The 16,294-nt window shown below is 45.2% G+C and overlaps 1 protein-coding gene across 2 annotated transcripts in view; it reads right to left on the bottom strand.

The window, feature by feature from the left end:
- Positions 1 to 466: 466 nt before the first annotated feature.
- The window catches only part of kita (KIT proto-oncogene, receptor tyrosine kinase a), a 26,445-nt gene continuing 10,617 nt past the window's right edge, over positions 467 to 16,294 (bottom strand). Inside the window, exons 3-21 of one of the 2 annotated variants that reach the window (XM_056379283.1) lie at positions 15,917 to 16,201; positions 15,684 to 15,823; positions 14,864 to 15,035; positions 13,945 to 14,131; positions 13,091 to 13,206; positions 12,794 to 12,908; positions 11,383 to 11,567; positions 9,960 to 10,066; positions 9,696 to 9,822; positions 9,119 to 9,223; positions 8,727 to 8,837; positions 8,414 to 8,555; positions 8,149 to 8,243; positions 7,881 to 8,011; positions 7,411 to 7,533; positions 6,209 to 6,320; positions 6,018 to 6,117; positions 5,575 to 5,680; positions 467 to 3,470 (exon numbers count right to left, since the gene is read on the bottom strand). In XM_056379283.1, the coding sequence (XP_056235258.1) occupies positions 3,303 to 3,470; positions 5,575 to 5,680; positions 6,018 to 6,117; positions 6,209 to 6,320; positions 7,411 to 7,533; positions 7,881 to 8,011; positions 8,149 to 8,243; positions 8,414 to 8,555; positions 8,727 to 8,837; positions 9,119 to 9,223; positions 9,696 to 9,822; positions 9,960 to 10,066; positions 11,383 to 11,567; positions 12,794 to 12,908; positions 13,091 to 13,206; positions 13,945 to 14,131; positions 14,864 to 15,035; positions 15,684 to 15,823; positions 15,917 to 16,201 (2,627 nt within the window). In that variant the 3' untranslated portion in view covers positions 467 to 3,302. Of the gene's footprint in view, positions 3,471 to 5,574; positions 5,681 to 6,017; positions 6,118 to 6,208; positions 6,321 to 7,410; positions 7,534 to 7,880; positions 8,012 to 8,148; positions 8,244 to 8,413; positions 8,556 to 8,726; positions 8,838 to 9,118; positions 9,224 to 9,695; positions 9,823 to 9,959; positions 10,067 to 11,382; positions 11,568 to 12,793; positions 12,909 to 13,090; positions 13,207 to 13,944; positions 14,132 to 14,863; positions 15,057 to 15,683; positions 15,824 to 15,916; positions 16,202 to 16,294 lie in introns of both variants that reach the window. The other variant, XM_056379281.1, reaches the window with a different exon arrangement.

Raw genomic sequence — 16,294 nt, forward strand, 5'->3', positions numbered from 1 at the left:
TCTCCACTTCAATGGTGGGATTTCCTGCTTGTCTCTTATCAGTTAGATCCTGAAACAATGGACTCTGCCCACGCAAATTTGTGCGGCGGGCCTGTCTGTTTCGAGTGCCGCTGTCCTCCTCGTGGCTTTCCCCTCACGACCAGATGTCCCTTTCTGGGCCGGAGCCAAAGGACTTCAGAGCAGAGCAGGAAGAAAGGCAAAAAAATAAATAACATGAGATAGCATGTCCTCCATTACTCTACTTTACAGCAGCGTGTGGAAACACCTGAGCTCCAGTTAACCTCCATCTCACAGCAACAACCTGCCGAGAGCGTTCACACTGCACATGGAGGAAAATCATCATCATCATACTGGAATGATGAACCTGTGAAACAGCTGTTCTGTTTCACAGATTCATCATTTCAGTAAGAAGAGCGTGATGCTCGTCTCAATGCAACGATGTAAAAATGGACCAAAAACGCTGAAATTGGGAATTCAATATACACAGTTTTATTTACATTGACACATGTAACACATCAGATTTAAGCAGTAACACTAAAGCCTTTAATAAATATTGTAGCAAAATGCAGGAAAAGTGTGACGGGAGCAACGAGATGAAAAATGATCTCTATTATTCCGAGGCGTCTCCTTCCTAGTCGTCATTGTTTACCGGTATTGCAGCGAGTGTTGATGATGAGATACGACCGTGTTTCTGTGGCAGTTTCCAAGTGAAGCTGCAGAACTGGTTGAAATGATGAGATTTCGCCAATAAAAAAAAAAAAAAAAATTAAAAACATTAGCCAAAGCAAATCTCTTCTGTTTTAAGTTTCCATGGTGACAAAGAGACACAAGCAGCTTTTCCAGTTGATCCTACAGTTGGAAATCTGTGCACACATGAGAAAATACAGCACGATAGAATTCTGCACGAATGTACCACATCTTCATTGAGATAGACATCTTCAAAAAGCATCAACATTACTTTACAGTATACGCATATTTATATTTACAAAAAGACAGAGCGGTAAGACTGTGAGGTTTCAAAAGCCTAAACAACTCGGTGAATATTTAGTAGTGGCACCTCTTAACAGTAAATCTTTTAATTCAGCAATCACACGGTCACGCACACAAAGACAAGAAGACGTGCATCCGATTCCTCACACACACACACACACACACACACACACACACACACACACACACACACACACACACAAACAGGACACTTTCCTGGTGCTCTTCACAACAACATCCACCAGTGGGAAGAGGGGAATCATAATGGTCTGGACTGATACAGACTACTGGCTGAGAGGTGCTGAAAGTCCCACTTCTGATGGAGGAAACAGCTGGAAACAAAGAAGAGAAGGACTGCTGGGAAACCAGCTACTGGCCGGAGAACAATGAGATGACCAACACACTGAGACTGAGCTCCGTATCCAGTGAGCAGAGAGCCGCCAAGACCCTCCGTTTTCCTCTGGCTCGTCAACCTCGCCTCACGGCATTTCATACGGGCGCCACTTTAACCGTGATGTACACTATACAACAGACTGTTGTCCCGATTCCTGGACCCTCGTAAAGGGGAAGAAAGTGAGAAGCAAAGAAAGCACATCTCAGGAATGGCAGTACCTGTCTCGTGCTTGTAAACAAAGACAACACACTGGATGTGGCAAGAGAGGAACCATATACACCTGAACAGTTATTTACACCTTTACAAGAGAACTCTCCAGCAGTCCAGCTGTCAAAAAGTGAAACTATACACCTGCCTCGAGTTACGAGCTTCACAGAGCGTCTCCTCTCATCAAACTCTTCCCGTCTCATCATATTAAAGCAATGACTATTATCATTACCTTCACATATTTACACATTTACAGTCAACAAGCATAGAAATGCAAAAGCTAGCGTACCATGTCTATATCTTATCTCTGAAGGAAACAGTGTGTGGAGTCATCATGGGCTGATCCACGGTGTGTGTTAATCTGATCTAATAAAGACAGGTGTTTGCTCTCCATGCAGGGACACCCAGTGCTGGGGAGGAACTACTCACCTACAGGATAACTTCATTAAATTACAAAATAAACGTCACTGGAATTTGTTACAGCTACTGAGGAAATGAGATCAATTACTAATCAAAATGTTTGTTGTCAGAATGATTTCAAAGGGATTACAAATATATTCTGTTTTAGCACAAAAGCTGAAATATAAATTGATTCTGTTGCTCTGCGTCTTGTGACCGAGCACCAACACCTTCTGTAGACTTGTCTGCAGGTCGGACAGGTGACAGGCAAATAGATAACTTTACTCAATTGTGTTTTCATTAAATATTAACTCGGAGGTCATTAGGTCATGAGATTTCTACAGGGCACTAAGTTAATGGTGCTGAAAAGTAATAAAAAAAAGAAATAATACGTCACTTTAAGTCTTTAAAACCATTACATTACTCATTATATTATAATAATACATATATTACATAACCTTCCCAACACTGGTGACATCCAACATAAAAAGACAAATGTATCTCCTAAAAGACTTGAAGCACTTACGGACTCTAAGCATGACGCGCCATGCTGTCTAATAGCTTATATACCAGTGTCTCGATATCTCATTTTAAATTGGCCCCCGGAAAGTAAATCCTTCTTATAAACATTTGGAAACAGCTGGAAATAATACTGACAACGAAGGAATAAAAAGAAAAACAAAAAAAGCTGCATTACATAGTGTATGGAATGATGTGAAGTTCAAGTGCCTCAAGTGCTTCTTTTCTTTTTTCCTCCAACAAATTGCAACAGCCAACCAAAAATAAAAACTGCACGTACGTCTCTACGACAGAAAAAACAGCAAAGAATAACAAAACACAAAATGTAAAAAGAAAAAAAAAATACTCCAATAGAAAGAAAGAAACAGTCGTGTACGGAGCGGCTCAAAAAAAACAAACAAAAACAAAACAAAACAAAAAACAAAACTTTTATGAAATATGTAGGAAAAAAGTAACAGAACAACTGAAAATAACAAAACAGTGTAATAATGAACTCAATGACAGTGTTAGAGTAACGGCTGATGTCCCTCCGCCCTCGCCGGCACTGAGCAGGGGAGCATTAGTCCAACTGTCCTCCCTATGATCAGCACGCAATAATAGTGACAGCAACGACAAAAGCCTTTTCTTCCTTTGGTCTTCTTTCTTCTAATTCATGGCAATTATCATTCCGTCTGCGACACGTGACGACAAGCGCTGCCGGTACCAGGGCGGTGGGCGGGTGTAGTGGTTGGGTGGTTTGTGGCGGAACATTACAGGCACTTCATGAGGCTGCCAGACAGGTCGGGTCGGGTCCTTACACCCGTTGCGCTGTGAGGGTTGTCCCCTCCAGGAAGACCTCGTGCTGGACCAGTAAGGGCTGGGTCAGAGCGCTGTTGGTGCCTGCTGAGGTGAGACGGTGAGAACTGGGCTCCTCCCTGTCTCTGGGCGTCACAGGAAGCCTGAAGCTGAAGTTCAGATAAATCTGAAGATAAGGAAGAGAAAGAGAGAGGAGCAGAGGGAACAACGTTTGTTAGGGTTTTTATTGTTTACCGTTTCAGTTCTGCAATTTCAAATATCACAGAAATTTCAGTGTTCACCTCAACTGCAGTTTACCTCTTTAGTAACTTAGGTGTTTGTGTCACGTATCATTACGCCATGAAGGTAAAACTTTAAGAAACTTTCACAACAAATTCACTTTAGATGAGCTTGAAACCACTGGGAGACAGTTAGCTTAGCTTAGCATAAAGACAGGAAGCAGCGGGGTAAACAGCTAGCCTGTCTCCAGCCATGCTAGCAGCTGTGTGAGGCTAAACTCATAAATGCTAACATAAACATGCTAATGAGATGACGATGGCAATGCTAACATGCAAAGGTTCAGCTGAAGTTTACCATGTTCACCATTTTATTGCAGTTCCTCAAACAGTGGCTTTATTTACCTCCACTGCACATGTCCGGCCTTTATCTGAGGCGGGACTTTATTTCTAAATCTCACTGTTTGAAAAGTAACTTCTCATATTTTATATTGGTTTAGATTCGCTCCCCTTCGACCTGCGAACACAGCGACACAGTTAAAGTTACGGCCTTACGATGTGAATACAAACACTCCCTGTAACTGTTTCAAATTAAAAGCCCTCTAGTATTTCAGTGAACTCGGTTTAATCCATGGAAAAACTGAGGTGAAAAACAACAAATTGACGTTTAAAAATAATCAAAGCACAGACGGTAATCTCCAATAGATCAATAACTTCTCTCTTTTTTTCACTTCTTGGTTTTTGTACAGATTAAACAAACAAGATTTAACATGTTAATTAACCTTTGAACCAAGTTAGCAGTTTCCCCGTTTACAGTGTTTATGCTAAGCTACGCTAACTGTCTCCAGCTTCATATTTACCTCACAAACAGAGAGAGCAGTATTTATCTTTTCATCTAACTCTCAGCAAAAGAGCTAATAAGCACATTTCCCAAAATGTTAAATTATCCCCTTAAAGCTAACGTCCTGAAGAACTAGCACAGCGTGTCAGAAGACAGAAAGAACAACAACAGAGGCCCTGGTGTATATATATATATATATATATAGCTTTAGTAAAATCAGATGAGCCGAGAGGTCAAACACATCTGCTCATGCTGTGAGACGCCGCAGACCTTTAGCTGAATAATGTGTGCACACTCTGTGGGGTGATTTTAAAAGCTCTTTTCCCACAAGAAGTGATGCAGCAGTCACACACCGAGTTTTCAGAGTGAAAGAAGCCTGTCGTCCGTTAGCCTTGGGTTAGCATTTAGCATAAAGGACAATGCTAAGATTCATGCATAAGGGTGTTTCTGAAACTACAGTCACTCTTGACCCTCCCAAAGTTAAAAAAATTAACCTCTTTGAATTTGAATTTCAACAATCACAGTAAGAAATAAATATAATCAGGTTCACAAAACTGAACGTGGTCGTTAAGATTTTAGTTTATGGTTTTCATCAATTGTTCCTACCAAATGTTCTTACAAAAACATTTGTTAAATACAGTTTCCTTCTTCAATTTATATCAAATTTTAATACATTTAAATAGATTTTCATCAGCCTTTGTATATGATTGTAAACACTGATATAAAAAATAATATAAAATATAGGATTTCATGGTTTTCTCTGACCTGACATGTCAACTGTTTCCAGATACAGAAAAGATAAAGTGAATTACTTTTTATGAAACATATTGTAAATTCTAATGTTTAAACATTTCTGGTCAAGTGTTTAAATGTTTTTTGCGATTAAAAAACATTATAATAATTATAATAAAGTATTGCTGCAGTCACGACAATGTAAATGTTAATGTGAATATTAATAATGTGACCTACTGTAGAGGAACAGACAGAAACAGACGGTAAACATCTTCGTCTTTGTTATTTTGTCGAGGCTCAAAAATGATGAAGTTCTCACATGAACCGTGTCACATCAGGTTTTTACCACTTTAGGTGCCTGAAGTGGCGTCTATTATTTCACTGCCTCATAATCTGTGTTGAACGGCCTGTGAAGTCTTCTCAGGTCATTATTTCTGAGGAATGCAGTTTTGAGTCAACAGCATCACAGCGGTGAAACCTACGTGCTTAGTGGCGTCTGACAGCTGCTGTTCAATCCTTTCCACGACCTTCCTGAAGGGGGGTCTGTTGAAGGGGTCAGCATCCCAGCAGGACCTCATAATCTGATACCTGCAGCGCACACACACACACACACACACACACACACACACTTTTATTTGTCAGCAGTTATCACATCCCCTTTTCTTTTTGTGTGCATACTGTTTCCCGTTCTCAGTTCCATCTAGTTTTAACATGTCCTCAGTTTTAGTTTGTCGCTCATGAAAAGCCAAATGCAGCATGATGAGAACGGGCTGCTTTTCAGATCCCCCACATTGCATTCTTTCATACTCTCCCCACCTCCATCTGTCCAGTCACACCATCTCTCCTATGCCCGTTTTACAAACACTCGCATTTCACTTCAACACCTTCTACACGCGTTCATGTCTCATCTTAAACAACAACTCACATTTCACTGGGTGCAAACTCTGGAGCGTCCATTCTGTAGCCTTCCTTTATCAGTTTGTAGAACTTGGCGTCCACTGGCATCCCAGGGTAAGGACTGTTTCCTGCGTTCAGCGGAGAGATACGGTTACATCGAGCACTTCTGAAAACACACAGCTGGACAAACACCGCCACGCAACGGGCGGCTAGACATACCTAGTGAGAAGATTTCCCAAAGCAGGATGCCGTAGGACCACACGTCACTTTCAAACGTGTACACGCACTCAAAGATACTTTCTGGAGACATCCACTTCACTGGCAGACGAGCCTGAAAGAGAAGAACTCGGTGAGATGGAAAGTGCAAAAGTGAAACCTTTCCCCAGTGATTTCTTTTTCATTTTAAATTTAACTGTGACTGATGGCTGCTAAATGAACAGACTGTACCGATTGTCAGGTATGAACATGCCGTTCCTCTCAGGATTTAAAGACACGCAGAGCTTGGTGCATCTGTGACGCTCGCGCCCGACACTTACAGAAAAATGCAGGCACACATTTCACACAGGTCTCCACGTTTTTGAACTATTCATTTAGCAAATATTTGGCTGCCACGCGCCGTCACAGCCGCGTACCGCAACGTGGAATCAGGCTAATGATTTAAATAAAGACCGAGATATCATCTGTAGAAATCAAGCGTGGAGCTGGAGTGAGGCCGCAGGGATGGTGATAAAACTAAATATGTTAATGGGAGTTACTGCCTCAATTTGTGAGCCGAGGTCTTGGAACATTCTGGCAGGAAAACACATAATGATCTGAGAACACGAATGAGGTTCAAGGTGAGTTTCACTCCACACAAAAAGGTACATCAGATAAGTCTGGAGTTACAATCCAAAAACACTGAGGGATCTTTGGTTTCAGCTGCAGGCACCTCTGGACGACATCAGCAGCTTTTCAAAAGTCTCAGTAACTGGCAGCTGGTTTAAATGAAATCAGGTTTACTGTGATTGTATTTTTGGATCGTAGCTTTTTAACAAATCAGATTTTATTTGTTTCCTGTTGGTTTTTCGTCTTGTTTGATTCTTTTCAGCAAGTAAATAAATCCATCATGCACGGTCAGTGTGGGTGGGCCTCCAAAGGCAACACGCAGATTGCCTGGATGACTTCACTCACATACAGCTTCAATCTGCTTTTTTCTAGCCAGTTGGAAAACTCCCAGATGAGGAGGTTTGCTTACACAGGATCTCTGACAAGTAACGACACGACGGACTGAGCGAGGGCACCACCAACACACCAGCTCATTACTTTTACAAACTGGTTTCCAAAGCAGGAAACCGAAGGACGAGGGCCGATTTAATTGGATGGCATGTTGAAGGATGACCACTGAATGTGTCCCGCGTCTCGAGTGTCACGCAGTTACTTACGTTTCCTTTGACTACATAGTTGGAGTCGGTGGTGATGTCCCGGGCCAGGCCGAAGTCACAGATCTTCGCCACTCTTCCTTGAGTCAGGAGGATGTTTCTGGCTGCCAGGTCTCTGTGGATACACTGGAGAACAAACGCACAGCTTGCCTTTAATACCCGCCGACACGTGTTACATACATGACCCGTCAATGATTTAACACGGGATGGTGAACGAGGCGCTTCTTCTCATGCAGCTTGCTACTGAATTTCCGCTCTGGAATCTGTGAGACGCTGATACACGAGCTCACAGTATCTCTTCACATCTATTAATGTTTCAGCAGCATGCTCCAACATGCCTTTTAGATCCGTTTACTAGCTGTGGAAACTTGATGCATGCTCTGCCATATCATCATCATCATCATCATCATCATCATCATCATCAGAGTTTCAGAAATCAAGTGTGACAGTCGCACAGTGAAGCTGACTCTCACATTTTTGGAGGCTAAGAACTCCATGCCTTTGGCCACTTGGTATGAGAAGCTGAGAAGGTCCTCGGTGTCGAGAGACAGACCGTCCTCGTCAAACATCTCGCTCTCTGCGTCTGCTTCCACGTAGGAGCCGCCTGAGAGAGACACACAAACAGGATGGAGATCATTTCCCTGAAACTGCACCGAGTCTTTACTTCAAATGCTTCTCCGTATATATATATATATATATTTTTCAACAGTGAGGTATTTGATGAATGGCTGGCTCGCTTGCCTTTGTGCAGCGAGCGTCTCTTCTCGGAGGACGAGCCGAAGGGAGGGTTGCCAGCAACAGAAGGCCTCATGGTCATGTAGCCGTTCAAGCTGTCTCTGTGAAGAGGAAAGGAGCAGTCTGGTCTCAGCTGAGCCGCAGCCACACACAGGCACGCTGCTGTCCAAATACCCTCCTCCTACGCACGCTCTGGATAGTAAATACTAGTACTCTCTTTTCTTTTCCATGCACAATAAACCGCTCGTTATACACAAGAAAAGAACCTGACCCAGCTGTGTCTCTCTGCGGCGTGATGTTGCGGTAGTAGCAGTCTTCCTCCGGCTTGAAGCAGATGAAGGATTCTCTCTTTCTGCGTAGAAAATTCAGAAGGTCTCCAAAGCAGCAGTACTCTGTTATCACGAGTGTGGGACCTGCAGACAAAGAGACACACGCCTCGTGAGACTCGTCTCACCAAATACACCACGACACCTGCGTGTTGTAGAAAGTCTGTAAACAGCCTGTAAACAGTCTGTAAACAGTCATAGTTTCCAGATTCACTCCACAGTCTTAAATGATACTGAAGTGCAACATGGCGGCCGCACCTCCAACAGTGCAGGCTCCCAGCAGGTTCACAATGTTCATGTGGTTTCCCAAGTAACTGAGGACTTTCAGCTCTGACATCAGCGCCTCTTTCTCCGTGGCATGAGCGCTCGCTGCGGAAAGAAAAACACAAAACAGGATGAGTGTTTATAAAAGGATTAGGAGTAAAACTGAGCTCACAATCAACTGTGTTTATACAGACTATCATGCGCTCCTTTCTGCAAACTGAAATAAAAGCTTCCTGTTGGACGTGTTCGAACCACCAAATAAAAACCACATAAGATTGTCGTGGTTTCGTCCCTGAAAAGCTGCAGGGCGAATTATGTTGTTAATATGTCACGGCGCGCGCACGTGTGTGTGTGTGTGTGTGTGTGTGTGTGTGTGTGGTGCTTACATTTGAGCATTTTCACGGCCACCGTCATGACGGAGTCTGCTTTGGAGAGACCGTACGCAGTGGCTTCCACCACTTTCCCAAACGCACCAGATCCCAGCGTCTTCCCTGAAGACGAGAGGACAGACACAAAAACTGTTATTCCCCCTCGTCCTGCTTCCCTCCCACTAACTGGCCCCGTGCCAGTGTTCCCAGGACAACACCAGTTTGAGCCCCCGGGCTGTGAACGTAGGCACCAGGACACGCAGGATCCTGTTTGAGGAGGTTGGTTAAAAACAACACCCAGAATATGTCAACAATATGGTGTTTGCAGTGAGGGAGGAAGGTTTCATTATTCATGTCCTGTGGAACTGGTTGGTTTCTGGTGACCACAGACTGTCAGTGTGAAGTGGCCTGAGGGCGGCAGAGATAACGTCAGGCCGACTTTATGACCGACACAAACATCAGGCTGCTGCTGCCCTGATTCACACCTGAGACACGACACCCAGGACACACACTGTGTCAGGAGCGACAGACTAATGGAAGTCGCACAGACACACACTGCAGATGGTTTGTAGAACAGGAGGGGCGCGGCGCTCACCGAAACGCAAGTTGTTTCGCGGGAACTCCCACTGATGATCGTACGGCAGCTGGGTGGGGTCAATGTACACATAGTTGTTTCCATGGATACCCTCGATGACTTTCCACTGAATCTGGTACTTGGGTTTCTGACATGAACGCAGACAAAAGAGAAAGAAAAAGAGTGAAACATGAATTAATGTTCACTCGTGTTGTTGCTGCTGTGTTTCAGAATTTGAGGGAAGAGGCGGCGGCGGCGTGCAGGAAAAGCTCAGAGCGATCTTACCTGCATGTACTTGTAGAACAGCATGATGAGGACGAGGCAGAGGATGCCTGCGGCGGACACCGAGCCAATTAGCAGGGGGGTGAACAGATCGTGGGGAACAATTCTCTCTGCGGGGGGAGACAGAAACCATCATGTTGAACACAGGAGCGGCGACATTAGAGTCAATCAGACGCTCTCTCTTTGGTTTGCCGTGTTTACACTCTGAATGACATTGCAAAGGGGCATTAAGGTAAGCCAGAGAAGGGCTAAGTCACAGCAAAGCCCACTTTGGTCAAATCACAGCAAACTAATCCAATTATATATGTATACATACTGAGGAGTTCTCTGCTTTTTTCCTCTGTTTTCAAATTCTGCATTTATTTTGTTGAACTGCTTCAAATCGCTCGTGATTATTCTGCGTTTCACTGTATCGCTGTTGCTTTTACAGCTGTGCCGGTGAGTAATTATATATAATCAGTGTTCTGTTCCTTTGTGTCTGGCTGTTTGTTATGCCTTATTGTTTTGCTCCTCTGTACACTGGGGTGTAATAAGCTCTTTAGAGATAAGGAGCTTTCTCTCCACTTCAAATCTGAGAATGCAGAGTCTGCAGGAACTAATCCCCTGTAAACCTGTCAGTGGTTTCTAAAGCTCTGTGTATTCTGTGCTGCAGCTCACTGACACCTCCGAGCCTCCCACAGCCCCAGAAGGCCCGGCACCGCCAGGACTCCTACTGCGCTGCACACTGTCAGCGCCTCCGCCTGGTCTGTGCTACTCTGTGAAGCACAAAAATCCTGGGCACATGATCCCACCGGCCTGTCCCGCCTGGCCACAAACGCTCGCCCACAGCCGCCCCCCCCCCCCCCTCGGTGTCCTGCATAAACCCGGGTCTCCTGGCTCAGGCGGGGACAAAACTTTGCTGTACTTTCAGTTCCTGCTGCTCACACCATTTTGAAGATATTGTATAACAGATGGGGAAGCCGTTATAACAGAGCGGATTTGGAGTCATAAAGTAAACAATGGACTAAAGCTAATTCCTTTGTGTAAGTGACAACCTCTTATCGTGGCCAGTAATGTCTGAGGTATCTCTCCTTGCAAATGTTTACCTAACAGATTATGGAGGACCCACCTGTCGTTGCAAGACCACGTTTATGGGTTAATCCTCACCAAAGTCATGCTTTTAGTAAATATTGTGAGCCGAGGAATAAATCCTTCACGTGGTTTACTACAGGGCAGAGCTCAGATAACTTTGTTTGGGTGACAGAATATTTAACGCCACTGAATTTACTCCACAAAGTTTTAATGAAAGTGAAAGATTTCTCTTGTACCACTGACGCCGTTGCTCTTCTAACCTGAAGGTGAGGCCGTGCAGAGGATTACATCAACTCCTGTTTGAGTTGACTTATTTAAATGTCCTGCTCTGCATGTGTGTGATGTCTGCACTCACCGCTGATGGAGAAGAGCGTGTAGGCCTGCTCTCCCTCCACAGTGGCCACACATTCCAGAGTGTTGAACCGTCCCCTGCTGACGTTCACCCGGCTCTCCACCTCCGTCTTGCCAAACATGGGGCTGAAGAGCGTGACGGTGATAACGTTGTGCTCCTCCTGGGTGGCGTTCACCTGTTGGGAGCACCTGAGGGGAGAAGATTACACATTGTTGACAAACGGCTGACGGGATCACCGAGCTATTCGTCAATTGTCTCCTTTCAGGACGCTCAGGCTTCGCCGCCCTGACCCACATTCCTCACCTGAGCCGTGGAAACTCTGCAGAAAATGCAGAACATGTGTTCATGTTTGAGTTTTTCTTTTGTTGCCAGGAGTTAGTAGGTCATGGTAACTGTGTGTGTGTGTGTGTGTGTGTGTGTGTGTGTGTGTGTGGGGGGGGTGTGTTTTCAGTGCACATGAAACAAAGGTGAAACGTGCAGGTAGCACAGGGCTCCATAAAGAGCAGCTGTTATCTCAGTGCTCTCTGGTCACAGGCTTAGCCGTCACAGCCGGTCCGGTACATACATTTGCGTGCCTGTATGTAATAGCTATTAAGTGGATTTGATTATGATTAAAAAATGACAGGATAAAGTTTGGATAATCACTTATGATTCATTGCCTGTGCTGCTTGGGATTGGTGTTGCTACGGCAACCGGCGGCTCCTCCCTCAACACACTTTACGTTTGACACGGGATGAGCCGCGTCCAGTTGTATCCGGGCAGGTGTCCCCGCGCCCCCACCAATCACAAATCAATTCTCTCCAATCCCCTGTCACATGGGGGTCATCTTTATCACCGTCAACCAATCACAAGTCAGCCCCCGTCAAATCCCACAATCCCACATTCCACCGTCATCATCATTCCTCTATCCAATGTGTCTTTAGCGTGACCTTTAGGACCCTCGAGGTGTGTGAATGTAACGGCTCTGCCAGCGTGCGACGAGCAGGTGTTGCTCTGTGCAAACAACTTCCTGATAAAGCACCTAGGAATTTAGAGAAGTGCAAGAAACACGGACGTATTCAGAGTTTCCACGGCTTAAATCATCGTGCTGGAGTAATAAAAATAGATGCCTCACTGCCGTTGCAAAAGCCATGGCATTTATCTGCCGACATAAATCTAATAATTGGTTTGTTGTGGAGCATTTTATTTGTTGGATTACACAAGAGAGAGCTGCTTTTGATTTTGGTTTGGCACTTTTCCCCCCGTTTAGTCGACTGATGACCAGACGTCACAACGTTTCCCAACTTCAAACCAGCGAGAGAAGCACAAACAAAAACAGAAATGCAAAAAACCTGAATTGATTCTAACTCTTGCAGAAGGTTTCACTTTCATGCAGGTGTCAATAACTGATGATCAGATCAGTTGAGGTCCTCACCTGATGTATGGCTGCTCACAGTAATACCAGGTGATCTGGGGGGCGGGAAACCCCTCAGCCACACAGCGTACCTGTCCGTCCACCGGGCCCTCGTGAGATATGATCTCGGGTTTACCTGACAAACAAGGGTTAATGTTTATTTTACATTTCATTGCATTGTAAAGAACCCCGGGGGAGGGGGGAAAGGTCATCACAACCTATTCCCTCGCAAAGATTAACACAAGGCGGAGTAATGAAATCCATCATGTGGCTGCAGGGAACGAAAAACCTTTCAACGAAATCTATGACGCAACTTACTGGTCACAAAGATGGTGAACGTCTGATTCACTGATGCGTCGCCGTTGGAGGCTCGAAAGGTGTAAACTCCTCCCTCTGACATTTTCAGCCGCACCAGCCTCAGCTCGCTGTTGTACCTGAACACAACACATCACATTTTTAGCATGAATGCTCTTATTGATTTTCTTTTACAAACCCGAGGAAACACGGTGATTATTAATGTTTTAATGGTGCATGAACAGAGGAGAGCTGATACTGTTCTTTCATCCACGTCGGCTCATTCAATGTTTCTTTTTGTTCTGCACATGAGACTTTAACAGAGAAATATTAACTCTGCAGTGTTTTTGTTTTTCTTTACATCCAATGACTCTGGAGGCGACTCTACAAAGAAGATTGCTCCTGTTATTGGAATTGATTTATTGATTTTTAACACTGTAAGAAAGGCTTCAGTGATCGTCTCCCACTACGCACCAGCTGCTTCAGGCGGTCATGTGAAATTGAAGCCTAAAGGGAGCGTCCTAGTTCTCCCACATTAAAAGAGTTGTTTATAATAAACATCGTGACACATGAGCGAAAACTAATTCACCTCTTATAATAAATAAAGTTATGTAACATTCGTAACCCCTGCACAGAGGTAACACTGCAGATATTTCCTGACTTCTTTTCACATGAAAGTTATCTGTAATCAGTTTCTATTTCACTGGAAACCGCGGAGTATCTTTAGGATTTCAGCTGAATTTCTCAGGCAGCTGTGACAAGAGCAGCTGTTGCATTATCACCTGCAGCCGAACCAAAGGCGCTAAATTCCACTGACGGACGGTAATGAACATTTTCATCTAGGTGGTAAAGTAGCGTGCGTCTGTGTGTGGCCTCGCCTGTATTCGTGGCTGTGTGTGGTGATGACGTGGTCGGTTGTGTTCTTCAGATCGTGGCCCATGAAGCTCCAGGCGAAGGTGTGTGGTTTGGGATAGGCCTCCATGTCAGCGCTCAGGGTCAAGCTCTCGCCCGAGCGCACCTGGATGGTTCTGTTGTTTGTGGGCGTTAAGTTGATGAACCCTTTGTCTGTAAGAGGAGAGGGGGGGGGGAGGTGTGGTTAGAGGATCTGCAGAGGGGTAAAATGAGGTTGTGCTGGGCTACACACTTACTGGTGTTTGCATGGTGCAACTCCCAGACACAGAGACCAGGGAAGACAACACAGACAATCACTCAAGACTTTGACATTTAGGGAAATATCCTTATTCACTTTCTGAAAACATCAATCCCACTCTCATATCCTACAATCTCCACGAGCAGCTGGTTAGCTTAGCTTAGCGTAAAGACTGGAGACAGAGGGAAACAGCTAGCCTGACTCTGACCAGTTCTGTATTGTATAAAAACTGAGGCGTGAAAACAACAGCTCTCTGATTTACATGGTTTTGCCTCAGGAGGTTAATGTGGCCGGTCAGGAAATAATCCAGCACATAACACCCTGTAAAACAGCAAGCTGCCTGTTTTATGTTTGTCCAGATGGAACCAATGCTAAACAACATGTTAACTAATCAATGTTAGGGGGTTTAGTAAAGGCTTTCTTAGAGCCAGGCTAGCTGTCTCTGTTTCCAGTCTTTATGCTAAGCTAGGCTAACTAACTGTGGGAAATAGCTTAACATTTACAATACTGATATGATCAATCTCCTATCATCTCAATCTCAGCAAGAAAGTGAATATGCAACATGAGGAAACTTAAAGCTGCCGTCAGGAATTCAAGAGGAGAGTGAGACATCAGTGAGATGCTGCAGCTTCCTTTCACACACTCACCGTAAACATCCAGCCGCACCGACTGCGTGCTGACCCCTCTCTCGTTCTCGGCTTCACATCGGTACGTCCCGACGTCTTGGGGCCCGACCGCCGCAACGTGCAACGTGGAGCTGCGCATGTGAGTGAAGTTCTCCGTCAGGATGCGTGAAGCACCGTCAATCTTTGCTGGTTGCTGTGGATACCAGACGGCACCCTGTCAACGCCCAGAGATCTCTAGAGATTAACCCTGTCTGCATGTCTATCCTCGCCAAGCACACAAACACTGACACACATCCGCCTGCATGCCAGCACACGCACACACACACACACACACACACACACACACACACACACACACACACACATGTACGCACACGGTAGTCAACATGGTGCACACACAGCCAAGATCCTGAAGCTTAGACAGCGTGACCTTTGACCCCTGTAGCTCTTGTTCATAAGAACAGACAACCACTGACGCCCGCTGCAGGAAAACTTCTCAGTAGGAAGAAAACCAGTTTGAGAAATGGTTGAAAGTAGGTGTAGAATAATAATAATAATATAATAATAATAAAATCATGGAAATGTTTTTTGACTAACATCACTGGTGACGGCTCAATTAGCAGTTGGCAGGTAGAATGAGGCTACCTGTACTGAACCCCCCCCCCCCAGGACAGCTGATGTCTAGTGGCTGACTCCTCCCCCACGGCCGAAGCTCCAGTAGATCTCACGAGACAATATTCAATACTCACACTACAGTATGAACATGCAACTCAAAAACGAAGAGTTCAGTCCTCCACCAGCAGCACAGCACACAGCAAAGAAAAAGGCAGAAGGGTCTCACCGAGCCAGGTGGGGTGACCCACTGCAGCTTGATGTCCCCGTTGACGTTGGTGGTGTTGCAGGTGAGGGACAGACTCTCGTTCCGGGTCAGGACCACTCTTTTGGGGGCCTGCATCTCAATCACAGGAGGAGCGATGGGGACTGGAAAGAAATGGAGGTGTGTCAGGGAGGTTTTGACACACACACACACACACACACACACACACACACACACAAGCATCTGCCCTCCTTCACCTGGTCGCACTGTCAGGTGGTAGTCGTGGGATCTGATGTGCCTTCCCTTGAGAGTTCCCGTGCACACGTAGCAACCCTCGTAGGCCTTCTGCGTGTTGTGGATGGTGATGCCTTGCTCCAGGCTGGCAGAGTAGGTGAGACCGGAGGCCAGAGCTGTGCTGGAGCACGTTTCCAGGCGCAGGTTGCCCAGACTCGGATCGGTTGCCAGGCAGGGGATGGAAGCAGTGTCTCCCACACGAGTGAGAATGTTGAACACCATTGATTTTCTGAAGGGATTATCAGGATCTGCCAAAAATAAAAATGTGATCAGTCATCAAAGGTGACTGTAAACAGGGCCGCACGCCAACTTATTAAAGCTTTAGTTTGTGACACCCATTA

Source organism: Seriola aureovittata, chromosome 6 (assembly GCF_021018895.1).
Source record: "Seriola aureovittata isolate HTS-2021-v1 ecotype China chromosome 6, ASM2101889v1, whole genome shotgun sequence".
Lineage (NCBI taxonomy): Eukaryota > Metazoa > Chordata > Actinopteri > Carangiformes > Carangidae > Seriola > Seriola aureovittata.